The sequence below is a fragment of the Colius striatus genome, chromosome 4 (genome assembly GCF_028858725.1).
Source record: "Colius striatus isolate bColStr4 chromosome 4, bColStr4.1.hap1, whole genome shotgun sequence".
Classification (NCBI taxonomy): domain Eukaryota; kingdom Metazoa; phylum Chordata; class Aves; order Coliiformes; family Coliidae; genus Colius; species Colius striatus.
Window position 1 is genome coordinate 8,982,358 of NC_084762.1, and position 26,339 is coordinate 9,008,696.

At 42.2% G+C, this 26,339-nt stretch overlaps 1 protein-coding gene across 2 annotated transcripts in view; it reads left to right on the forward strand.

Annotated features, from left to right (window-relative positions):
• Positions 1 to 7,870: 7,870 nt before the first annotated feature.
• Positions 7,871 to 26,339, forward strand: part of FBXL7 (F-box and leucine rich repeat protein 7) — a 176,949-nt gene continuing 158,480 nt past the window's right edge. For both annotated transcript variants that reach the window (XR_009818628.1, XM_061995137.1), the window contains exon 1: positions 7,871 to 8,381. Coding sequence is in view for 1 of the 2 variants with exons in the window: in XM_061995137.1 (XP_061851121.1) it covers positions 8,345 to 8,381 (37 nt within the window). In the remaining variant the exon portion in view is untranslated. The remainder of the gene's footprint in view (positions 8,382 to 26,339) is intronic.

Below are 26,339 nucleotides of genomic sequence, written 5' to 3' on the forward strand. Positions count from 1 at the left end.
TATTAGGTTGCACAGGAACATGTCCAGGTGGGTTTGGAAACCTCCAGAGAAGGAGCCTCCACACCTTCCCTGGGCAGCCTGTGCCAGGGCTCCCTCACCTTTACAGGAAAGCAGTTTTTCCTTATGTTTAGGTGGAACTTCTTGTGTTCCAGTTTTTGTCCATTGCAGCTTGCTGTGACACTTAACAGAAAAAAAGTGTTGTCCCATCCTCTTGACATCCACCTTTTAAATACTTGTGTTAATGAGACTCCCCCTTCAGTTTTCTCCAGACTAAACAGCCCCAGGTCCCTCAGCCTTTCTTCATAAGGAAGATGCTCCAGTCCCCTGATCATCTTGGTGGCCCTGCGCTGGACTCTCTCCAGCACTTCCCTGTCCCTCTTGAGCTGGGGAGCCCAGAACTGGACACAGGACTCCAGATGAGGCCTCAGCAGGGCAGAGTAGAGGGGGAGATTCAACAGGTAGATGCTGATGTTTACACAGAGATGTGCTTTTCCTGCACTGCAGAGCACTAGTCCAGCTTATAGGATTGAAAGAGCTTCTCGTGCACGCTTCTTCAAGCACCCATTCTTCTCAAAGCATTACTCTGCTGTACACAAACCAAGTTCTGGTTCCTGGTTAAGTGCTGGGGGTGTTGATAGTATAGCATTAGTGTTACTGACAGCAGAGACACCATTTGTTGGCTTTACCTTTGGGACAAGGCACACAGCTTGCCTTCAGTGTAAGCTGTCTCAGAGGAAAACCTAGTTCAGCCCCCTCTGTGAGTTGGGTGACTCAATGACTGGCAAGATATGATTCTGCCAGGCCTGTGAAGAGTTTTAAGGGCATAACAGACACTTCTTTTTCGCCTCTAGTAAGCATCATGCAGAGCTATGCATGAGTTCTTCACTGAAAACCAGTGAAAGTCAAGCCAGGATCTGAAGGAAGTCCAGACTGTCTGTGCAGGGAGGGACAAAACCAAGGGAAAATGAGGCATTTTGGCTGCAGGCTGGACAACTGGGGTAGAATGTCTCAGAAAGCTCTGAAATACAACAAAACTTTCTGATAGAAGCTTGATGAAATTTCCATTCATGTGTCTAAACTGTGCTGCCTCTTCTTATGAAAGGGAGAAAGAAGTGGGAGGGAGCTCAACAGGACTGAACAATTCAAGAGCCACTGCCAGTGAATTTTCTGAGGATGTTTTGTATTAACACAAGTCTGAGGCAGAAGAATGGAACTGGCAGTGGCAGTGTCAAGAGACCAGAGGAAAGCCATCGTTCCCTGGCATGCTGGTTTTGGGATGCTGGGGCCGACTGAATAGAAAGGGAAGTTAGCGGAGATCAGTGCTGAGGAGAAAAGTACTGTGAAAATGAGAGAGGTTGCTGGTTGCTGCCTTGGGAGGGAAGACAGTAGAAGAAGAAAGGAGGAAAGGAAGACTGGAAGGGAGCTTCATTGAGTGAGATATCGGGGATAAATGGAGCCCAAAAAGCTGAGACTGCTGTGAAGAATGGATATGAAATAAAGCGTCGGGGTGTGTGTGTGGTGTGGCACTGTGTAGTAGTGGACCTCGGCCAAAGCAGAAGGAGCAGTGCTTGTAGACATGCAACAGTCTGAAGAAGCTGGGTCTAATGCAGCATCCTTTGCCCAGAACCCTGTGATTCCCTGTGATCACCTGCTACTTCTTGGGAGAAGATACACACGTCTGAAAAAATGAGTTATCTTTTTCCACTGTTGATGCCTGCAGGCTGTTTCTAGACAGGGGCTTCCAGCGTTTGTTCACATCCCTGTTCAGGGATTATCCACAGTGTGAGTATCCACTGCATGCACCTTGGGCACAAATCTCCCCCTACTCTGTTTTTCACAGAAAGGAAACCTGGCCACGCTATCTGCAGAGTGTATGCAGCCAGAGTCCCAAAAAGAAGGACTGCATAGACACAACCACAGAGCTTGGACAACCTCCCGTTGCCATCACTGCTTCTCTCAGTCCAACTAACATCAGTCTGTTCAGCAGAGCTTAGGCTTCCAACCCTGCAAATGATTGCTAGACATGTCAATGGGATGAGGCAATGTATCTTCTGAAGTTCATTCTTTGCTTAGTTCTTGGAGAATTCACCAGCCAAGCCTGTGTTTCAAACCGAACCAACTCACCTACGTTAAAATCACAAGGTCAGAGATAAGCTATGAAATGCCAGAATTAATTTTGTCTCTACAGTCCTACTATTTCTCCTTGTGCTTATTCATTATAAAGTCTCAATCTACACCCTTGCAGACTCCCTCTGGGTATGCAGTGGTTTTGCAGCACTGGCTGTAGCCCTCAGTCTTGTCTGTTGTGGAAAAGTGCGTTGTGGACAAAGCAGGGGAATTCAGAACAATGTTTTTGGAGTAGCCCACAGTCTTCATTCCTGTGTTTTCTGACACTTGAGCCTGACTTCACAAACAAACTGTTCTTTTCAACAGATTTTACATGTAATGTAAAACATGTTTCCACACAGTCCGAACATTATGTATCGATTTTATTGTTAGAAGAAGGGAAAAAGCAGGTCTGAGGGAGGATTTTTGGCTGTGAAACTAAAAAGATCGACAAAAAATGTCTTAAAATCTCAGGTTGGTTAAAATGGTTTTAAGATTTGAATTAGTTGAACTTCTGAAGAAAGTTTAAAGCAAACTGGATCTTTATTTGATAGAGCTGCCTGTACTTATCTCTTCTGTAATCTCATCAGCACCTATCATAAGACAAACTCGTTAAAGTCCAAAGTGTCCTAAAACTTGAGCACCATCTAGATTTAATGCATTTTAATCAGACCCATTGAAGTCACCATGGGACCAGAGCCTCTTCTTGGCTTGACTCTGTGTGAAGCGATGCTGTGAGAGTTCTCAGCCAGCAGGACAAACTCTACTACAAGCTACCCCTTAAAATACAATCTAAGCTATCCTTAGATCCTGCAGCTTTTTAGACATGTCACCTGTAATTATGCTAAGGCTGCTAATGATAAAATGGCACATACTCTCAGATCATATGGTGATGAGGCCATAACTTTTATCTCTAATGACAAAGATAATCCAGATGCTGTTTTTTCCTTCAGGAGTTAGGTAGTATTAATGGGTCATTTTGTAGTTAATAAAACAATCTGCTTTTGATAATGGCTTTTTAAGTTGCCAACAGTGTATTAATCAAATTTCTTTTGGATTCTTTTTCACTTTAGAATGCCCAAAAACAGTCAACACAGATATTATCATGGAGCATTCACCAAATATATGCAGCCATATGAACATGGTGATGTAAAAGTAGAATTAATTAGAAAAATATTGCTTGGCTTCTGCTGTCTTTAAAAGGATACTCTTTTTCCCTCCCCACCATTTTATTTAAAGTGGGAAAGTAAATGCTTAAAACATCTTGAGTATGAAAAATCAAATTTACTTCCACCAAATAGGAAACCAGTCTTAGTTTTGTTGCTGGAATTTGAAGGCCTGGGATATGAATGGCTTTTAAACTGAAGTTTGACATAAAGCTAGTTGGAAGTACCTGGAAATTTAATATTTTTGCTTATTATTTTTTTCCAAGAGGAAAATTTAGACTAAATTGGAAGAAAACTTTTAAAAAAGCCACCAAAACCAACCATGACAAAAATTCCAGAGCTGAAATATTCAGTCTTGGAATTGCTGTGCTGATACCTTATGGAAATAATTCAGTTGCTTTCAATTTTTTACTTTTTTTCTTTATCTAGAACCTTTTGTTTGAGTACTTATTCCAAAATCATTGTGGTTTCATTCATAGAATAGAAAAATGGTGCATCATGAGCCATATAATGAACCAGAGAGAGAGGCCCAGAATGAAGATGTAACACAGATGCTCCGAGGAACGATTGTAGCAGCACATCCAAATAGAGACATTTTGGCCCATAGCTTTCTCATTCTTCCTCAGCCCTAATAATTTCTAAGTTCCTCTCACTGGGATAAAGGATACAAGTCTAAGAAAAATGTATTGATGTCTCCTCATGTAAAATGGAAAAGGGTAATATAGGAAGGCACATCTCATAGAACAATGAATCTTTCCTAGACTTGCAAAACTAGCAGTTGATAGTAATCCATCTCCTTTCCTCTTAGGTGGGCTCATACTGCTTATATTAAGAAGCAAGAAACGTGAGAGTTATTTTTATCCTTACAGTAAGCATTCATCTTCTTGGATCACTGAAAGATGGCAGAGCTGATGTGCTTTCAGATTCTTTGCACCGTTTTGAAGGCTTAGGAGATCTTAAAGGGGTTTTGGAAGCAGTTTCACAAAGGATTTATATGATGTGGTCCAAACAGCTTAACTCAGTCACAGCAAAGAGACTCCTGTCAGTCCTTTGTATTTATATCTAAATAAACTACCTCACTTTGCCAAGAATGAGTGAAACATCTCTGAAACTGTTAAAAGAAAATACCTTCTTAGGTGTCATCTACAGGCACCATAAAGGTCTGAAGTCCCAAACCACATGGCTAGACACAACAGGCCTCCCAGACTCCCACAACGCATCCCACAATGAACCAAGTGTCTGGTAAACACTGAAGGGCTGTGAGATGACTCAATCCCAGTCAAAATCTGTAGGTCCTTTTTGAACTAGCATCTCTCAACTTCTCTGTTCATGTTGATGCTTTTGAGCCTATAAAGCTCCAAGGCCAATTGTCTTCAATGTCTTGCACAAAATGGTTGCCCGTTGTCAGTAGTATCAGCTGTGATGAGTATGGCTCTGCTGAAAGTTTTCATCTCTTTGTACCAAATTCAGTTTGTTACTTTACTCCTTCTCCAGGTGCCCTCCATCTCATTGTCTTCTAGAAAGAGTGTGATGGGACGTGCAGCAGAAATATTCAGTCCTCCTTCTGAAAGCTGAATCCAGATCCCCTAAACCAAGACGTTCTTTCCTCTCTAGGCTGATTTCTGCTTTTTATTTGTTTGTTTATGATTTGTTTGTGATTACCTTTTTTTTTGAGGAGGTGGGGTGGTTTTTTTCCTTTTTTTTTTTTGGTTCTAGTGATATTGGACTGTTTCTGGGATTTATGCCATAAACTTGACAGAGTGGCAACTCACTTATCTAATGTCTTAATTCTTTACAGGGCTCTCTCAACAGCTGAACTTTGCTGTCTCACAAAGTATCAGCCTATGATGAGCAAAAATTCTCTTTGAAGGGATTTGTTTTAGTTGTGGCACATCATATTTAGAGTTTGGAAGGGAACAGCTATATTCCTTTTCACAGAGACTCTGTTCTTTCTGAATCCCATAAAATCATTTACCTATGACTATCCATTTGGGTCTACATGAGATTATGTTTCCAATTGCTCTAAGAAATTTCTCTCTTATATGCAAGGAAGGCTGTTACAAGTACATAGCCTTCTAGGATTTAGAATTGGGATCATTTTTTTGGTTATCATCCTACTCTGCCTAGGTGAGTTCAGAAGTTTTTCAAACCCTACAAGCCACATGTCAGGAAAAAACCAAAAATCCTTGGTTACATGTCTTCGTTAGCAGTCTGTGAGCCCGTATGTGAGGCAGATATTAACCTTCCACCACAACCTTTTACTGTTTTACAGACAGCAGATTGCTTCTCCTGAACAGGTAACTAGCAAAAAGATAACAGATGATGTTAAAAGTAAACAGTTGTGTCAAAGCCTTCATGCTTTGGCACATTACAAAATGTGTTTAATGCCAGTGATTAGAAACCAACCTGTGACTACAGAAAGCTATATTTTTAGACTAATTCACATTTCCTTTTAAAAAACTTAGGAAGGTCATTTGATGAACCTGACCCTAGGCAAGATTTTCTTAGACCTTTGCTGATTTTTGAGAATTTGAAGACTGATTATGATCAGGATCAAAACTTTTTCACAAGGAGAAGTGTTAATGACCAGCACCTGATGGGATTTGAGCCTAATTAATGTTGCCTGATTACTCGTCAATCATCTGTTCTGCTTGTAATCATTTCAGCTTCAGGTAATTAGGCCATTTCTTAATGAAAAGGCACTTTTTTTTCCCTTCCTTTCTAAGTTAAACTCCTGACCCCACAACTTTAGGTTTTAGAAACTTTCTCTGTAGTGCTGTCACTCACTGTTCATGCTTTTGCCTCTTCAGTTTCACGTGCCATTTGCATATGTCAACAAAGATGTAATTTGCTCAGAATAATCTGTACGTGCAGTAATTGTCTTGTACGAGTTGTGCTATATTTAGGAAGATGGGCTTTTTCATACATAAGATCACAGTGTGGTGCAGGGAAAACTGCTTAACTGATGGTTTGAATCAAAGGATTTAAGTGGTTTTGTCTTTCTAACAAGGGCATGTAACGACCTGGCAATCAGCGAGCTGTGTGCTGAGGATCAGTATCAGCCACACAGCAGATAAACCACAAGTAGAACATACTTGCAAAATGTTAGTAAACAGCTATAAACTTCTAAAGACTGAAGGGTCCTAGTCTCCCACACACATGGCTGTGGGCAGGCTGTTCCCCAGGCTGTGTGAGGTACAGCACACTCCCTGCTCCTGGGGGTCTAGGGCCTCCTGTTCACACATACCTCCTGCAGGTACCTGCTTAACCCACGTTTTAGATGTGTTTACATGTACCTGTGCTGTTCTTTATGACTGTTGGACTGCAGCACTGTGCCTGCTCCAAGGTTTCCCTCTCCATCTACCTCAAACTTTCATCCTTCTTTTTCACTTCTTTTCAATCTGACTCCTCCAAAATTTTTTTTATTATATCATTTAATCTGAGTAACAGTTGTGTTGAGAAAATTTCATTATTGTCATTTTTGTTGGTTTAGCATTGGCCCTTCTTGGGCATGCATTCTCTCAGGGCCGGCAAGCTGGGATATATTAACCTCTTCACACACAGTTTACCTTCATCCTATTTGGCAGCACCTCTTGTTATCCACCCCATTTTACCTGGCAGAGGCACTGCAGAGTTCCCTGTGGTGGTGAAAACCTGGATTCCTAATTCCACTGTGAGGGTGGGTTGTGCTAGGGACAGGCTCTGTGCCCTCAGCATAGTCCACTATTTTAGATATGTAAAGACCCATTAGATGACATTGGTAACGGTGGTTGAGTCCCTGGCAAGAGTTTGTAAGAACGACCTTAACGTTTGAGCTGAATCAGCATACATTGCTTCTGATTTACTGACAATCTTCATGCTCCTGAGAGTCTGTCTTCTGGGGTGAAAGAAACAGCAGCCATGTCTTTTAAGAAAGGTGTATGAAATAGATACGTCTCAAAGTGCCAGCCCTATAGGATACCCAAAGAACTAATTTGGGGAACATCAGACAGTGGGGGTTTTTTCTTTGATATGGTGATAAAGGCCAGGGATGATTCGCTGGAGTGTTTGTGGGGAAACTATCTGCAAGACGGAAAGCAGCTCGAGCTCCGGAGAAGCCTTGGAAAAAGGCTTCCCTGTACACACGGTAACTGACGAGATGCTGCAGATGGATGGAGAACGCCATGAAGGTGCCCACACCTCAGCGCCTGCCCATCGGGGCTACGCACCTGGGCAAAGGGCTTTCCGTCCCTGCATCGCCCGCCGCCTCCACGGTGGGCATCAGGGGTCGGCCGGGGAGGGCTCGGCACCCCGCCGTCGGGGCACGACCGGAGCGAGCTGATGAGGGCGGCGGGTCTGCGTCAGAGCAGGGACCGGGTCGGGCGCGATGCGCTGAGGCCCCGCTGCGGGGATGACAACGGAGAAGGCAGCGGGGGAGCGGCGCGGGAACCCGTCGGGCCGGGCGCTGTGTCTTTAAAGGCCGGGGCCGCTTACGGCTCCGTCCCCCCTTTCTGTCCCGAGCCCGGCCGTGCTGGGCGCCGGGAGGAGGCGCCTGCCGCTAACAAAAGTCTGAGGCGGCGGCTCTCCCCGCCCTCCCTTGCACGGCAACAAGTGGCTGAGCGGCCGCTACCCGAGGGAGGTGGCAGCGGCGGGGCTGCGAGGAGGAGGAAGGCGGAGCGGCGCTGAAGTGCTTGGAGGAGCCCCAGTACCGGCTGCGGGGCTGTGGAGCCGTCCCGCCTGTGGATTATAACTGGAGCCGCCTCCCCTGCCCTGACACCCCGTCTGGAAACCGGGGCGGGGAAGGCACCCTGAGACATCGCCTTTTTGATTCTTTCCCTCTCTTTTAAATCTTCCTTATATATATATTTTAAATGGTGGCGGGGGGGGAAGCATCGGCCACCCGAGAAGAAGCGAAGGAAGTTACAAAGCTGCTTTTAGACATGTCGCCGTGACAAAAAAAGTTCTCCTAACTACACCCTCCCTCCCCCCCACCCCAACACACACACTCCGGGGTTCTCCCGACTCTCATCAACCGCGGGCGGAGATGCTGCGCGGCGGCGTGGGGAGGCGGCGGCGAGCATGAAGGCGGCAGGATGGGCGCGAACAATGGCAAGCAGTACGGCAGCGAGGGTGAGTCGAGGGAGGGGGAAGGGAAAAGGAGGGGTGTTGGGGCAGCAGCGGGGTCCCCTCGGCCCCGGGGAAGGAGGGTCCGGGCGAGAGGCGACGCGGCGGGGGCCCCCCCGCCGCGTCGCCTCTCGCCCGGACCCTCCTTCCCCGGGGCCGAGACACGATCCTCAGGCTCCCGCTGTGCTGAGCCACTTAAAACACCCTTAACTATATCTTTGTTGTTGTTTTTTTTAATGTTTTTTAATAAGTGGGAAGTAGCTGCTCGTCTCGGTTCACGATGTAGAGACGGCTGCAGCTCAGGGGTTGTGACAGCGTTAACTTTGCGAAAAACAAACCCAAACCCTCCTCCTAACTTTTAGAGCTCTCTTTGTAATCCTTTTCTACTTGTCTTTATATCCCCGGATCCTTATATTATGCTGTATGGTATATAACTGCTTCCTGTCTGAACAGAAAAGGAGGGGGGAAAAAATTAACCCCAGGAAAGGGGAGAGAGGGGGGGAGAGTTAATGTTCTCCAGCTGTTATCCATAGATTGTATTCCTGCAATTTTGCTTCAGTGAAACTGTAGCGGGTTTGGTTTTAGATATACAGGGCCTGATTCATTCTTGTGGAAACCTATTAGTCTTGCTGGAGTTGCATCAGGGATGAATTTCAGCTGTTTTGCCGCTGGTGTGAAGGACTACTGGAACAGTCAGCTGGTGTCAGGCAAACCAATGGCAAGTACAGAAAGTTTGTCATCCTGCCAGCTAGTTTTAAGCTTTCTGTAATGTTTAGCAGTCTTGTACGTGTCTTGTGTTTGTAGTATTTAGGTAGCTATGTAGGATATATGTCTTCCACTGATAGCATTGGGCAACTGTATAGTATCACTCCTTCCCCTTCCTTTTTGTTTTTCCTTTTTTTCTTTGTTCTGTTGAGGGTTTGTGGGTGAAGCGAGGGAGATAGTCCTATGGTCTGCTCCATTCCTTAGGAGACCAGAAGGCAACTGCCAAAGAATACACCTCTCTCGCATCCAGAATGTGTATGAAGATCGTGAAAAGGAAAAAACACTGCTTCTTTTGCAGATTCTCTAGTTCCTTTCACTTGTTGCCAAATGAGCTCTGCCTTTTGGAAAAGTTGAAGAAACCAGACGTGTGGTTTCTCTCGCTTGGTACCATCCCTAGCCTAACTTGTGCACAAATGGATGAGCCTGGAAGTTGCAATGAAAGCCTGTTTGGATTCCTCATGCCAGGGGAAATCCTAGTTTGTCCTCAGAGTTGAAAGGGTCATTGTTTGATAGTTCTGGCCACTTGCAAAAAATCATGTTGTGAAGGAGCGTTTAGCGTGATGATAGGGACGCACAGCTGCATCCCTGAGCTTTCCCCAGAGTTCAGGGGAAAGCTTGCTTTAATTAATGTACATTTGGAGGAGGAACATGGTGCACGTTGAGTCTTTTGCAGCCCTCGGTGAGGTGGAACAGAGCTTTACTGTTCCAGAACTACCTGATAGGAGCTGTGAGGAAGAGGAGGACTTCATGCCACCAGGATATTTTGAATTAATTCGTCACTTTCCTCCATTCAGAGTGGAGGCTGGATCCTGGGAATACAGATGACTTGTGCAAACTGATCTCTGCAGTACAGACCAGTACTTGAGTTGAGAAATAGGTCGAATACTGGTTTAAAAATAAAATAAAATCCCCAAACTTCATGACCAAAAACTTTGATGTTTCCATTTGGTAACTTGTCCTGTGCAACATTAGTGTGCTCCTAGATCTGGCTATCTTGGCAGGTTCTGTTCATCCTCAATTACTGTGAAATTAGAGAAGCTCAGGTTTGCTACTTTCTAGGTGATGCAGTTGAGAGCAAAATGAAATCTGCTGAAGAGGAGGCTTTTTCCTTTGTAAGTTACCAGAGCTTTTAGCACCTTTGATAATCGAACTACTTAACTGCCATAAAAAGTTGCTTTTTAACAGAATGTGGTTATGATCCTACCAGTGGAGAGAGTGGCACTCAGAGGAAACATCCAATTGCTCTGTGCTCTAAGGGCAACCTGAATTATCTGACTTGAAGTTCAGAGAGTGGCATTTGTGGTTGGGTGTGTGGCATGTAGTTTTCAGCATTAGTGGACTTTGTAGGCTGATGTACTGCTGTGCACCATTGTAGGCATGGATAAAAGTACCTTTGCTAGCTGTTTCTTGAAGGCTGTTTTCTCATTTGCTACTTGCTAATATCTAGGGTGAGACTTCAGATAAACAATGAAAATGATGTTTAAAATGACTGTTGTTTTCCATGCAGCCTTTCCCATCTGTTGAGAAACTGCCCAGCATCAGGAGTTTGCCCCAATTGCTTCTCATCTCAAAGCTGAAGAGATAAATTAGAGGAAGGATAACTCCTGCTCAAATTGCCACTTTCAAAACACTAGATAACCTTTGATACTAGGAAATTAGTTTTGCATGAGTTGTTGTGTTTGTTTGTTACTCTTACCATTACTAGACAAGTCTTCAAAATTCACATATCACTGTGTGTGTAATAATCTCAGGCAGCTGTCTGAAGTATTTGTGCCTAATCCCACGAACTCTACTGCCTGTTTTTTCTTGTCCAAGGATTTATTGAATAGAATTTCATTGGAAGTTCAAGTTGGCATGTTAAGATGAATGGGAGAGTTGGATCTTTAAGGAGTCTAAATTAGTTTGCTGTCAGTGTCTGACCAATAATTCCTGATACCTTTGAGTGTATCAGTTTTACACAGTTTTCATTTCCTAAGACAGATTTAAACTTGCTGTAAGTGAAGCTTAAATATGAATAAAATTGCGTCTCTGAAAATTTCTGTTATCCAAGTGGGATATGAACACAACTTTTGTTAAAAAAAAGGATATAATGATATCAAATATTTATGTAAAATAATTATATCATAAACTCCAAAATTTGTCTACAGGATTTTATCTGGTTTTAAAAGTAAATTATTAATCATGAGTTTATTTTCCTGGTTTTCATTGGCCTGTGAGAAATGATTCTTTAATGGAGATGATTTGTGAAAGCTTCTTTACCTAGAAAAATATGGAGCTTGTGACTGAAGTTAGCTTAAGGTTAGTCCCTGAATGTGTTCTAGCAGTCATGTTTGAATGATGTGATGGAACCTAATGGATTACTGGGGCACGAAACCCATTAGTTGATGGGACAGCTCTTGTAAGGCTTGCACCTATGCAGTGGAAGTGTGTCGTCAGTTACCTTAGTAAGAGTGATTATTGTCCTTCACTTTCTCGTCTGAGGGATAAATCATTCGCCATTCTGGTACTGACTTAGTTCTTTGCTTGGTTTTTAAAAAGAGGAGACATGCCTACCTCGTGTCTGATAGCAGAAGGAACAGCCTGTTGTAGAAGCTGTCAAAAAATCAGGGGTTTTGTCCAAGAACCTTCCCTTATTAAAATGAAGAGAATTGCAACTGACCAAGACACAATTCATCATCACAGATTGAGAGGCTGAAGTGCATCACCCTATAACTATTGCCGAGTTGGTTAGACACCCAGGCAACTGCTGTTTGTACTTTGCTGCATACTGTTTCTCTAACAGTTTTGCCCAGAATAACCTTCTGTGTGCTGGGCAGAGCCTGTTGTTGGAGCAGAGAGCAGCTGACTTCTCCCTGCCTTCTCTGGGAAGAGGTGACCGCTGTCCCTCTTACCACCTGAGATACTTTTGCATTCACAGGAGAAGGACTTTAAAATCATAACTTCTGTTTTAAAAGGAAATTGGCAGTGTGACATGAGCTGAAGGAGCAATCTGTGTTCTTGCACATAAAAGGAGCCTATGGCATTGAGGTTGGAATGGCTGCTTTGTGAAATAACCATAACTTTTCAACACTCATCTTCTTCCCAAGGGACTTCTTTATTGTGAGCTCTGAGAACCAGTCAAATTTACTGGAAACAAAAATACTGGAATGGGCTGCCCAGGGAGGTGGTGGAGTCACCATCCCTGGAGATACTCACAAGATACATAGACGAGGTGCTGAGGGACATGGTTTAGTGATTCGCTTGGCAGTGTGAGGTTAATGATTGGACTTGATGATCTTAAAGGTCTCTTCCAACCAAAATTCTATGATTTGAAAGCAGCTAAATAGTCATAGAATTATAGAATGGTAGGGGTTGGAAGGGACCTTTAGAGGAAAATGGTTAAGGTCTAAGATTTCACACTTGTTCATTCTTTCTTGAAGATGCTGTTGGACACAGTAGCTCCTTGTGAATGCTGCCTTTGATTTCAAACTAGATCACTGTTAATCCAGTGAATCCAGCGAATGTTCTGACACATCAGACATGGTGTATGGAAGTCTTTTGTAGTTAAAAGTTTTGTTAGTTCAGGACCTACAGATTTTTTGCATCTGTTAGGGTTTGTTTTATTGTTAGATAAACCTCACAAACAGCGCATATCAGGTGTGAAAAGTGGTATAATGTGGTGATCTTGCACCGGAGAGATGGTATTACAGATGAGTAAGCTATTTTGTTCCAAGAGTCAAAGCAGAATAGTTTATAATGGGTTTATCCTGATTCTTAGAATCAGTGGATCCTCAAAGAATGTTGTAATAAGCATAAAGGAATAGGGGAGACAGCAAATTAACTTTTATTGAATTATTTAATTACAAAATGACGATACCCTCCTCCTTCCCCCCAAGATGTCTCTCTATGCACTACATCAACAGCCATGTCAGTTTTTGATTCTGGTGTTTTATTTCTCCCAATCTATGAGATTCCTAGAATGATGTGAAGAGTCTCATCAAGTTAGGTGCTAAGTGGCACCTAGGCAGTGCATTTAATTCCCACTTTGTTTTGCTGCCTGGGTTGCATTTATGCATTGCCATCTGATGTGGAGTTTAGCATCTACTTTTTACCACTGACTTGCTTACTGTTCTGATCCTTTCCTAGGAGATCTGTTGAGATAATGTAGCCTGCTGTTCTTGGTGAAGTCTTTTCAGTTCCTTAATTTTGCTAGTCTTCCCTCATCTCCCCAGTGGCTAATTGCTGCAACCGAACCGTAACACCCTCCATAGGACTACTGTAAATATTATAGTGCTGCTCAATGGCATTTTTTTTTGTGTTGTGATTGTGTGCTGCTTTCTGATTCTTGGCCAGGGCTGGTTTTTGCATGTTACCTACAGCTGGGTTTTAGTCTGCATTCTGGGAGTTAAGAGACTTGCCTCCTAATAGCAAGACGTGGACAGGAAATACAGCAACGTTCAAAATGTCCATCCTTCAAGCAGTGTTGATTTTGAAAGTGAATTTGCCCTCTGACAACAGCCAACTGCTGCAAATGAAAACTAATCTTCATAAATGCTTATTATGCTACTCTTTTGTAATGTAACAAGGACTGTGTGTGTATTTACTCAGTTTATCTCAAAACCACAAATTGCTTCTGAGCTCAGTGCTTATGTTACTGCTTTTTGCTGCATGGCAGGGGCAGGAGGAGAGTTGGAGACAGCACCTAACTGAGCTACTGTGCTGCTTTCAGTTTCTCATAATACACTGTTTTCTTTTTGTTTCAAAAGCCCCAAACTGCTTGTGCATGTGTGTGCTGGCTGTGTGCTTATACACAGGGAAAGTAACGGATTTTAGGCCTTTAAATGTTGCTAATGTTATCTGTAGCTTTCTAGAAAGTAATTTAGTGGCTCACATGGGTGTTATTTCATAAAATACTTCTGGGAGAAGGTAGGGTCTTGGTAATTTATTACTAGTTTCTTATAAATACAAGGTAACTTAGTGTTCCCTAGGGAGTTGTCTTTGACTTGGATAGTTGCTTCAGCCTGGTGTAGCCTGGTTGCCTTGATGCTCTTTCTTTAGTACATGTAAGAATATATATACGTTGTTAAGTGAGTGCCAGAGGCGTGAGTAAACTTTGGTGCTGGTGATGCATGACACAAAAAGCTTCCAGCACACTCCTCTCAGCTAAGGTAGTAGGAGCCTAGGACTGGCACACCCTAATCTTCCTTCTACCTGCTTCCTACAGGCAGGGAAGGAAATGAGAAGGCTTTGGTAACTTTCCTCAGCTGGAATTGTATATTTGTTTTCTTGAAAGACTCTTTACCAAGCTGGAGTTGATACTGTATCATTTTTAGGGGAAAATATTTATATGTTTTCAGGACTGGGGGTGTGGTTTTTAACTCTAAATTGCAAACTTCCAAAATCTCCTCAGCAAACTTAGTTTTCTGGCATTTTCAATCTTTTGGCTACTTCTGGATTCTTCACTTTGGTGAATAATTCCTAACTAGGAATTAATTTGCTGCTTTGTGTTAGGAAAGTGATTGTCAGAAGGCAGTGGATGACACTTGAAGGCTGAGATGCACAAATGGTTTATTTCTGCTCTTTGTTTTGTTGTCAGCTATGTCTGTATCCTTTAACACAGGATGCCAGAAGATTCCGGTCCGTCTTATAATGAAAACAGATATGGAACATTTTGTAGGTATATAGATGTGTAACTTGGATAGACATGCTGTGGGACTTGGTTACTCAAGTGGCATTCAGATGGAGTATAGCAGTGATGTTGCAGCTGACCTCAGGGAAAAACTATCAGTTCTGTCTGATCATACCCCCTCGTTTCAGTTCCAAGTCTACTTGTGTGCCTTCTAGCTTAGACATCATTAAGGACAGCTTTATGCAAGACCTCTTTGGAGGGTCTGAAGCACAGTGGAGGTGTTGTCATCTTGATGTTATGCTATAGATTATTAAAGAAGTCCCTGTTATCCCAAAACACACCTTTTACACACAGTTTGCCACTGTGGTGTCTGTATGTGCAGGTATCTGTCCATACAGGAGGAGAATTCAACAGGGACATTCTTCTCAAGAAATTATTAAGGTCTGCATATCAGCTAAATTAAGGGTTTTTACTCCAAGAAACTCTAAAGCAGAAACAAACAGATCTAAATGGTGCTGATCAGAGAAATGCTCTCATATATCTTCTCTGTGGAGATATGAAGAAGTGCTCTTGTGATTTTGTTACATAGACTGAACTGTAGGAGAGCCTGGAATGGGCTCAAATACTTTCAAGTACTGCCTTAAGGGAAAGGCTTGAGTCGGCTGTGTTTGGATAGATATTTAAGGAAAAAGCTCCAATCTGTGCCAGTATCTAAACTCAGCAGAAGCAATTTCTTGAGTAAGGAGATCTCTTTACCCTACCTGCTTTTGTGACCTTAGGTAAATGGGGAAACAGTTGTTGAGTGTGACGTTTTGTTGCTGGGTTTTTTTTGCTTTGCTTCTGTATGCATTTTCCCTACTCCACCAAGGTGTCACTCATGTTGTAGGACTACCTGTCCATGCAAATGTATGTCTAACACACCTATTTGTATTTATGTGACCTGGTTAATTACTGTAGGGAGCTGCATGGCATTGGGAGTCTTTTTCCTTCCAGTGCTCAACAGCACTGTTTGCTGAAAATGTAACCCCAGATTTCATTTACTTGTATGGACTTCTAGACAGAGGAATCTATAGTGGGATGTCAGTTACTACTCTGATTTCAGTGGATCTTTGCTCAGTGGGATTGCTTTCTAAGACATCTGTCTACAGAATTGAGATAGGAAAATATGTAACATAGAGCAACTTGCATTCAGAAACAGGCCTGCATAGTGGCTCTCCTGAGCTGATTGTTTTGTTGCCACCATACCCTTGCTTTAGTGGTGTGCATGGTAGCACTGTACTTCACTGGGACCTCTGTATTCCAGGCAGGCTGTGCTAGTAAACCCTTCCAAAAAGACCCTTCTTGGAGTAAGGAGAGAAACAGGAAACTTTCCTTCATGCCCGTGTTTTGAATCAGGAAATTCCTGTCTACAACACATAAATTTGTCATACCAACATCTTAAATCATGTGATGCTTTTCTTTCTCAGGGATTTGTGTACAAATGTGTATAATAGCTGCAGGAATACTATACTGAAGCCTTTTCAAACAGTGCACTAACTTGGAGAAAGGTGTCTCAATAATCTTAAGTGAATCCATTTTTAAAAGAACCTTCCCCTAATTCCTCCTTTGTTCATGTAAAAACAGTAAGGAAGTTTACAGATGATGTTGTAAAAGGAGCAGTTATGAAGTCAGATGTCTTGTTTGTTTGGCTGTTTTTTTTAGAGAAAAATGAGAAATCAGAAACACAGGCATAATATCTATGATAGTTAACTATTAAGAACCTTGTTTGATCAAGAGTCATGAAACTGGTTTGACAGTAAGAGGAGAATTTAGATCAAATCTAGTTGTCACGTTACAAGTGTAATGTTGTGACTTTGTGGGGAGCCTAGAGTTTTATTGCTATATGACTGCGTGCATTGTGGAGAAGCAAGCCATCTATTTAAGGCTCTGATATTTCCTTGTTGCCAGACTGTACACAATCCTTTTTCTCAGTCTGACTGCATGGGGCACAGGGACTGGGAGGCTTTGTAATTTTTCTTTAGTTGTGTAATAATTACTTAAAGAACTAGCGTTTCATTTAAATCCCATCCTTGAGAGATAGTCAACGTGTTGTGTTAACCGATGAGCAGGAAGCAAATGTAATTGAGAGTTTCTTACAGTGCTCGTGGTTCTTAATGAAATATGTTGTCTTGTCACTGATGGAGTGATGGTAGAACTTGATCTAGCTTACTAGTGGAGTGCAAGACAAAAGGCAACAGCTGGTCACCAACAGAAGTACTGAAGAGGTCATCTTTGCTGTAGTACCTAGTAAAATGTATTTGTATTCTATTCTCCGTGTTCCATTTGTCTTTTCTCTGACAGTTTGCAAGGAAATTGCTTGCAGAATCAACATAGAATTATTGAATGGTTTGGGTTGGAAAGGATCTTTAAAAGCCATCTAGTCCAACTCCCCCTGCAGTGGGCAGGGACATCTTCAACTTGACCAGGTTGTGCAGAGCTCCGTCCAGCCTAACCCTGAATGTACTGAAATACACCCTTTAAGTATTGAAAGACTTCCCAGAACCTTCTTTTCAGGCTGAATAATGACAACTCAACCAGCTTGTTCTTCATAGGAGAGATGTTCCATCTCTGTGATCATTTTGTAGCTTCCTATGTCTTTCCCATGCCAAGGGCTCTGGAGCTGGAGGCAGCGCTGCAGGTGGGGTCTCACATAACATCTGTTTATTTATTTATTTTTAAACTAAGAGGGTGGAAACAATAAACTGCTGCTGAAATAAGTGATGAAGAATGTTGATATTTTACTACTACAGCTCATGCTTTTAGAATTTTTGGAACTTGAGGCTTTACTAAAAGAGATATAAATAAAAGCCTCGGAGCAGATTTCAATTCCGGTTAGCCACACTAGCACTAGATTGAAGCTAACAATATGCTTGTGTATGTCAAGAAGATCTAGGAGCTGACCTTCCTCTGTGAGTTCATGTTTGATTATACTCTTTTGTAGCAAACAAGCTTGAAAGTACTCATCTGTTTTTAGCAGGATTTGAAAACACAGGTGGTCTTACTGCAGAGCCTCTTGCTGAGGAATTGCTCTCTCTTTCTGGAATACTTGACTGCAAGTGGAGATCAGTACAGGCGGTAAAATTATGTCGTGATATTTTCCAATCAGCTCCTGTCCATATCTTGGGATCTACTTTAGAGCCTGAAGTATACCAACTCAGATTGGAAGCGACATCTCTGGAGATCTCTAATCCAGCCCACTGTTCGGATCAGAGTCAGTCACTGCAGGTTACTCAGAACCATGTGCAGTCAGATTTTTGAGCACCTCCACAGATGGAGACATTACAGCATCACTGGGCAGCCTGTTCCAGTGCTCAGTCACCTGTAGAGGGAAAAAAAGCTTTATCATGTTTTAATGACAGTGCTTGTATTTCAGTTTATGCCTCTTCCCTCTTGTCTGCTCGTTAACTGTCACTGAGAAGAGTCTGTCACTGATTTACTCCACTTTCTCTCCTCACCTGCTATTTATACACATTGGTAAGATTCCCCCTGAGCCCTCTCTTCTCCAGGATAACCTGTCCTAGCCCTCTCAGTCTCTTCTTGTGTGTCCAGTCCTTCAATCAATGATATTTGTGGCTCTTTGCTGGACTGTCTTCAGTATGCCCATGTCTCTTGTACTCTGGGGCCCAGAACTGGACCCAGCACTCCAGATGTAGCCTCAGCGATGCTGAGAAGAGGAGAAGGATGAACTCTCTCTGTTGGCAATGCTTCCTGCCAGTGAGGCAATCTGGAATACACTTGGTTGCTTTTGCTGCAAGGGCATGTTGCTGGCAATGTTCAACATGATGTCCACCAAAATCCCCCGTTCATTTTTCAGCAAGCTACTTTCCATCTGATTCTACCTCCCTAGGTGCAGGACTCTACGTTTCCTTTTGTTGAACTATTTTCCTCAGACTTTTGTTGGCCCACATGCCCTGTTGAGGTGCATCTGAATGGCAGTAACCCTTTGTCAGCCACTCCTCCCAGTTTTGTTTCACCTGTGTATGTTTTGAAGGTGTACTCAATCCCATCATCCAGGTCACCCACCACTAGTTGTGAGACCCCAGCTGCCCTTTTTGTAGCTGATCACAATAAGTTTAGCTTGGCAGATTAGTTTTCAGTTTGCCTTGCTGTCCTTTTTTGTCTGCACTTCATCAGTTTGTCTATGAATATGCTATGGGAAACAGAGTTGGAAAGTGTTGCTGAAGTCAGGACAAAGCACATCTGCTGTACTCCCTGATCAACTGAGCTGTTGTTGATGTCTGTCAGGTTGGTCAGGCGTGACTTCCACTTATAAATCCATGCTAAAGACTCCCAATCACCTTCTTGGCTTGGAAATGTTTTTCAGGAAACTGTCACTTTTCCTGGATTGAGGTGAAGCTGACCAGCCTGTGGCTCCCTAGATTGTACTCCTGCCCTTCTTGAAGATAGGGATGACTTGTTTTTGTTCAGTCCTCAGGAACCTCTCCTGATTGTGCCATGATCTTTCCAGGACAATGAAGAGTGACCATGCCATGATATTGGCCAGATCACTTAGTCCTCATAAGTGCATTCCATCAGGTCTCGTGGATTTGTGTTTGATCAGTTTGTTTAAATGTTCCCTAACTTCATCCTCTTGTACTTCTATTGGTAACTTATGTTTACAGAAGGTACTATCAGGCTTTCAGAAGCAATGGAGTTTACCTTTATCAAGTTCTAAGTGTTAAGTCTGTCTTACAGTAGCTGAATATCTCTAAACAGTGCTCTGTCAACTTGTGTTTACAGCTGGTTTGTTGATTTTCAACCGTAATTTGTATTTACCTTATTAGTGTTAAAAAAAAGTCTGAATTTCTACTGTAGAAAGAAACTTACTCTTTCTCAATGATTGTTTTCTCTTAGCAGAGAATAGATAAAATAGAAGAATTCTCTTAAGAGCTGTGGTAGTAGAGTCTGGCTCTGGTTTTTGGTTTTGTTTGGTTGGGGGTTTTTTTTGTTGCCATTTCTGACAGCATAAATAATCAGTTCTTTTATGAACAGCGTCTTCAATGGAGTTTTGCTCATTTCAGAAGGAGCAGCTAGCCCAGGATCACATTTTCTTGCATCCCTAGAAAGATTGTTGCTTTAATTAATGAAGTCAATTTTTCATGCTCTGAAGTGCTAATAGATCCTTCTCAGTTCAGCGTCTTCTGTTTAAAACAACAGGCATGTACCATATGGGTATTGGGTATTGCTGTGTCTTATTCTGTATGGCAATGGGATTTACATTCTGGTACCGAAAAGCTAATTCACTTTGAACATTTATTCTGTATGGGAGAGAGGACAACTTTCTAGAAAGATGGAAGACTAAATGCCCCTCGACATAATCCAGTCTATGAAAGATGTTGAGATCAGAACTATATCCACGATGCCTGAGTTAAAATCTTCTCTGAACGTTTTAGGGGGTGACATTGTTTTAAAACAGCTTTTCTTTCCATTTGCATGTATAGACTGTACAGCATAGTCCAGGATGAAGTTTTCTTTGGCACTCATTAGACATGAGCAGAATATTTTGCTTATGTCTTCATTTCTCTTGGGAAATTATTGCTCTTTATTCCCCTGTGGGTGTACCTTTTGTTGCACTGTGTGGTTTTCTTTATGGAGAACCATGAATGCTTGTTGTGGGTATTTATTTCTCTTGCCAGGAACTGCTGGAACAAAGGTGAATGTGAGATTTCCTCTCTCTCAAACAATTACTATTTTTCCCTGCTTTGACTCTGGTTTCAAGAGGCTCTATGTGAGCTTTTCTCATATCTGAGAAATCATCCAACTGTGAATAGACTTACAACTTATCAAGAGGTAGTATGGGAATTACGAGTAAGGGGGAAGGGTTAGTTTCTGTTTGATTGTCCGGGTATTTATTGATTCAAGTATTGCCTTGTGATTTAGGGCTTTGGTACTGATGTTGTTTGCTTCTCACCATTGAAAGTACATAGTATACTAAGCTGTATTTCTTTCTCTGAGAGCTGAAACGACTGTCCAGCATCTTAAAAACACGGCACGTTTCTCTAGTTGCGGGTCAGGTAACGAAGTGGAATTGAACCTTATCACATAGAGTTTTTGAGCACAGGAAGAAATATTGGCAGCAGAAGTTGGACACAAGTGAACGCTGCAGAACTGTTCCTTTCTGGGTTTCCTGCTTTCCTTTTGCCAGGCCTCATTTTCTATAGAAAATAAATCCATGCCCTTCTGTGGATAAGATCTCCTGCCCTTCCCCCCACCGTGTCCTTCACTGAAGTGTAGGGTTTCTTCATTAAGTCCCTACATGAGCAAAAACATTCCTAGAAAGTGAAGTTTGGCTTCCACAGGATTAGAATCTAAACCAGAACAAGTCTAGTCAGACACAAGAGCCTTTCACGCAGCAGAGTTGGCTGTTAGTGGTTGTGTGGTTTGTCTGTTTGTGCCTTTTAAGCACCAATTAATCCTACCCGTGTTTTCCTCTGCTCTCTTCCTAATTGTGGTGTTGGTACTTGGCTGAAAGGAATGTGGTAGGTAGGACACAGAGTCTGGTCTTTTTGTGAATTGAGTCATACTGATAAGTGCCTCGTTTTTAACGCCAGCCATCCATGGTTTTGAGGAAATGTAAGACAAATTGTGAAGGATTCTGAAAATTCAGGAGGTATTTTCGAGCCAAGGCCAGGTCTCTTAACTATGCACTTGAGAAAAGAAGAATCCTCACACAATGCTACTTTAACCTTGTAGATGCTGGCTTGTAGCTAGCAAGTGGAGTGTGGATGAAATCTCTGTGTAATCAGTAGAACTCATTCATGTAAGATTTTCTTCATTAGTTGAACAAATATTGTATTTACTGAAGGCTGAGAGTGGTGGTAGTTGACCATGGGGCAGCCCTGTGAGGACAGCCCTCACATCTGCTGGCTCGTACCCAAAAGCGGCTGTTTTGTACAAGAGGAGACCTTTATCTCATGTCATAAAGTCTTCCAGTAGGTACCAGTCTCCAGAAATAATGAACATAGCCTGATACAAAAAGTAATGAATAGGACAGATCAAGCCCACCTATTGGCATACAGTGACCAATAGTAGTCCTAGATGGCTGGATTGCAACATGAGTAGTACGTTTTGGACTTCTGCAAATCTGTATGATGAGAACAGAAATAACTGAATAACAGAATTCTTTAGGAAATTGGCCTTCAAATTTTGAGTTCTGAAAGGTCAATGTATATAGTGGAGATGTGTAGTCATGTTATGCAGTGTTGTTGATATTCTGGCCTTTTAATTTAACAGTGTAATGTAGTAGTATTCTTTGTTTTTAAATTGCATTCCTAGCTTGCCTCAAGCTCCTATTTCTTCTTAGTCTATGTACTATGTTGCTGGAACTTTTAAAATTTTAAGCTCTGGGGTTCCAGTAAGAATCCTCAAAGTAGGTTTCAATCTGGTTCCAGTAAAGTGGCTTTGAAGAGTTAAGGCTGAGAATTTGACTTTCAAGTGTTCTGTGATCAGCGTCGACTTTTGTGACCTAAAATGAATGGCTTATTTCTGAAAGGCTTTGTTTGAGCAGTGGAACTGTATTGTTCTTACATTTTTCAATTAAAATGCAATATTCTGATAGAGACAGACAAATGTCTCAAGTTGTGCCTTAAGAGAAAAAAATGCTAACAGCCCTAGCACAAGTGATGTGAGAATGAAATGTGTTAAGGAGATCGGTAACCCGACTCGCTGTACTGTCCTTGAGACTGTCTAGCCCACATCAGTTACACAGGAAAGTCATTAAATCCTGGCTGCCTTCTGAAATGCAGCAGCTGAGTTCTGATAATTCTAGTTGCCAGCAGACTAGAAATGAACTAATTGCATTTTTCATAAACAGTTTACCATAATGTTTTTATAGCTTCAGCAGAGAAGGGAAGGAAAAGATATGCCCTCTGACTTTTTTTTTTAACGTGAGACTGAGAAACAAAGAAACAGAAGAAAAATGTGGCAAAATCTGTACTCTTCAACAGATGCATGCTTCTTCAACTTTTAGTGTAGATGGTGTGCTTTTCACCACTGTTGACTTGTGTTTTTTTAAACATGTTCATATCTACACGACCTTTCCTGGTATGAGAAGCTTTAGCAGTGTCCTCAGTTAAAAGCAGACTGTGATTTGTATTTGAATTCATTCAACACATACAAACAGTGCTAAAGTAATGCTTTGTGTTGTTATTGACGTAGTATATTGCGTTGACCCTGTAAAATGTGACAGTCCTAGTCCTTTTATCATTTTTTTTCCTCTTTTTATTTTTTGTAGGGCTATCCCCTTTGGAAAGTTGGGGAATAACAGTTCCTTTATTGATGTAATATGTTGGCTCTTCTGGTAGAGATGAGATGAGACATGGGATGCAATAAGCTAGATATTTCCCTGGGACTTTTTTGGTGGGACGTTCTGTGATGGAGAAGAAAGGGATCTTGCATCTGAGCTGTGGCAGATTAATTTGTATAAAGTGAAGCTGTGCCATCATAACCTTTATGAACTTAAACAAAATTGATGCTATCTTCCATTTGCTAAAGGACTGATGCTTAGCTTTCTCTTTCCCAATAGGTAAAAAGAACTAGAGTAGCTTGTTATTATCTTTGCTCTTTGGACCTAGCCCAAGACACCTCAAGGATCTGGCATGTGAGGCAGTCCTTCAGTGTTTTCTAATTAAGTTGGGAAGAATATCATTGGCTTGATTTTTCTTGAAGACTGACTTTTTACAGTAGACATAAGGAAACTCCTCTGAAGAGATCATATCGGTTGTGAGCAGTAAACAGACAAACCTTCCTATTGTACGCTTTGTAGTTGCTTTGCCACTTACATGAAGATTTATTCTGAAGTGTAATGGATTTATGATTAGATAACATTGCACAGATGGGTAACACCATTCAGATAAGTGACAATAAGGCTTTCAAAAATATTTTTAAAGAAAGCTTGTTACTTCAATTACTTTCTGTGCCGTCTTGCAGGGTCAGCTCTGCTGCAAAGCTCTGACACGATGTTGGAACAGTTAAGTTTCGGTAAGAAAGTTGTTCTCACTTTTCCAGGGTAGGACTTTGAATGTTTCTATGAAGTTGAAAACAGAACAGGTAAAGAATTTTGGGTCAAATGTGATACTCCTCCTTCAAGAAATGCCTCTCAAATTGTGTCTCTGCAGCTGAAAGGAAACCTCAGTCTATGATCAGTCTGGATTCACCTTATTGTATTCTGAGATTAAACATCGCTGGTTGTCTATCATTCACTGTTAATCTAATTGCCTGCTGCCCTTTTGTAAAGTTAGACAACAGTTCCTCCTAGTTCAATGGCTGTCTTCAAAGTAAATAAAACCTCAAGTATGCTCCCATGTGGAGATAGTTGGCTGGCTGCAACTGCTGCTTGATTCTGCAGCTCAGGTAGTGATGTTTTTTTCTCTACTGGTGTAGTTTAGACTGTCCAGAAGGGCTTAACATCCTGAAGAATTTTCCCTTGCACCTCCTGATCCCTTTTGAGTGAACTGTGGAACAGCTAAGAAGCTATTCTTCCCTTGCTTAATGGAACAGTGGTCTCCTCAGATGGGTTTAAGCATTTCTTTTCTGCCGTGCAGTTTGAGGAGTAATATGGAAGACTGGGCACTGCAAGTGCTTCTCTTGTTTTGAAAATGCTTCTTGGGATCCAGACAAAAAGTCATGTCTGGAATATTTCTGTTTATTGTCTGTGAGAGGCACAGGAAATAAGAAAGGCCAACTAAATTATAGCAGCCAGCAGACTCCTCTGAAGCAAAGGAAAATTTAGGAGTGACAGAACTGGGCCTTGCTGCCCACTGGGGCTCTGTTGCACATTTCTCATAAATCTAGTGACAGAAATGGATTAAGGCTCTGTCATTCCAGAAAAGCAGAGAGGGAAAGAAAGCCAAAGCTTCAGAGCCAGATCATCAAGTAGATCCAGAGAGAAAGCTCTCTTCCTTTTTCCCCAAAATCTCCTAACTTTGTAGGTGAGTTCCCCAGCAGGTACCAGCACGGCAGCCAAGTTTGTAGGCTGGATTTTGTTCCAGTTTCACTTCAGTCTTGATTTTCTTTTGCTAGTTAGAGTTGCAGAGAGTACTGAAGGATGCTAAGGACAGATATACTGATGAAGTGTGAGAAAAATTATGTAAAATACTGGATGATCCTGTACTGCCTCAGCTAACTGAGATTCTCCAGTCTTGGCAAAACATCACCTGTGTTGCTGTTAAGATAAATGACCTGCCAGGTTTGCAAGTCTCCTCGCCTCAAGGCAAAGTTGGTTTTCTTGCAATCTTCAAGTGTCCAATTTTTAGGTTAAACAGATGCATGAAAAAACAATATAAAATTTAAATCTGGGCAGCTGGCCATAATAAACAGACTGGAATTGCTGCTTCTTTGAATGTTTAATGACAACGAAATAAATTGTTGCAAAGTACTTTATGCCTCATTTGTAGCGAAGTACCACTTTTAGTTGTACCTGTGTTATGTAAAAACACTATTTAGACTTGAACATCTTTTTTGTTGTTTTATATTAACCTCAGATGATGACTGATTCCTTGTGATTCATTGGCATGCTTTTGGCTAACCCAAAACATGTACTTGACCTGTGAGAGTGTGCTGCTGTGAGACAACTTGCCTTCCTGTGTAACATAAGTGTCTGTGTTTGTCCTGTGGAGCAGCGCTTTTTGTGTATGAGTTTCCATCAGGGAGAGACTCTGTGTATTGTGCTGTTATATTTCTGGCGTGGAGTTTAATACTAGTTAGAATCATAGAATGGTAGGGTTGGAAGGGACCTTTAGAGATCATCTAGTCCAACCCCCCTGCAGAAGCAGGTCCACCTAGATCAGGTCGCATAGGAACATGTCCAGGTGGGTCTTGAAGACCTCCAAGGAAGGAGACTCCACAACCCCTCTGGGCAGCCTGTGCCAGGGCTCCCTCACCTCCACAGTGAAATAGTTTTTTCTTATGTTTAAGTGGAACTTTTTTGTGTTCCAACTTCATCCCATCACCCCTTGTCCTGTTGCTAGCTACTATAGAAAAGAGGGATGTCCCAACCTCCTGACACTCATCCTTTAGATATTTGTAAATGTTAATAAGATCTCTCCTCAGTCTCCTCTTCTCCAGACTAAACAGCCCCAGTTCCCACAGCCTTTCCTCATATGAAAGATGTTCTATACCCCTGATCATCTTGGTGGCCCTGTGCTGGACTCTGTCCAGCACTTCCCTGTCCCTCTTGAGCTGAGGAGCCCAGAACCGGACACAGGACTCCAGATGAGGCCTCACCAGGGCAGAGTAGAGAGGGAGAAGAACCTCCCTTGATCTGCTGGTCACACTCTTCTTGATGTATCACAGGATGCCATTGGCCTTTTGGCCACGAGGGCACATTGCTGGCTCATGTTTAGCTTATTATCAATCAGGACTCCCAGGTCTCTCTGCAGAGCTGCTCTTCAGTAGTTCTTTTCTCTTTTCCTAAGAAATGTTGTACATTGACTGTTCAGATGATGGCTATCTCTCAAGGTTGAGAGATCAGGGTTTCCATAGTGGCTGTATGTATGTCCAATGATTCAAATAAAAATAAAACCTTGATAGCAGTTAGCAGCAGAAGTAGGAAT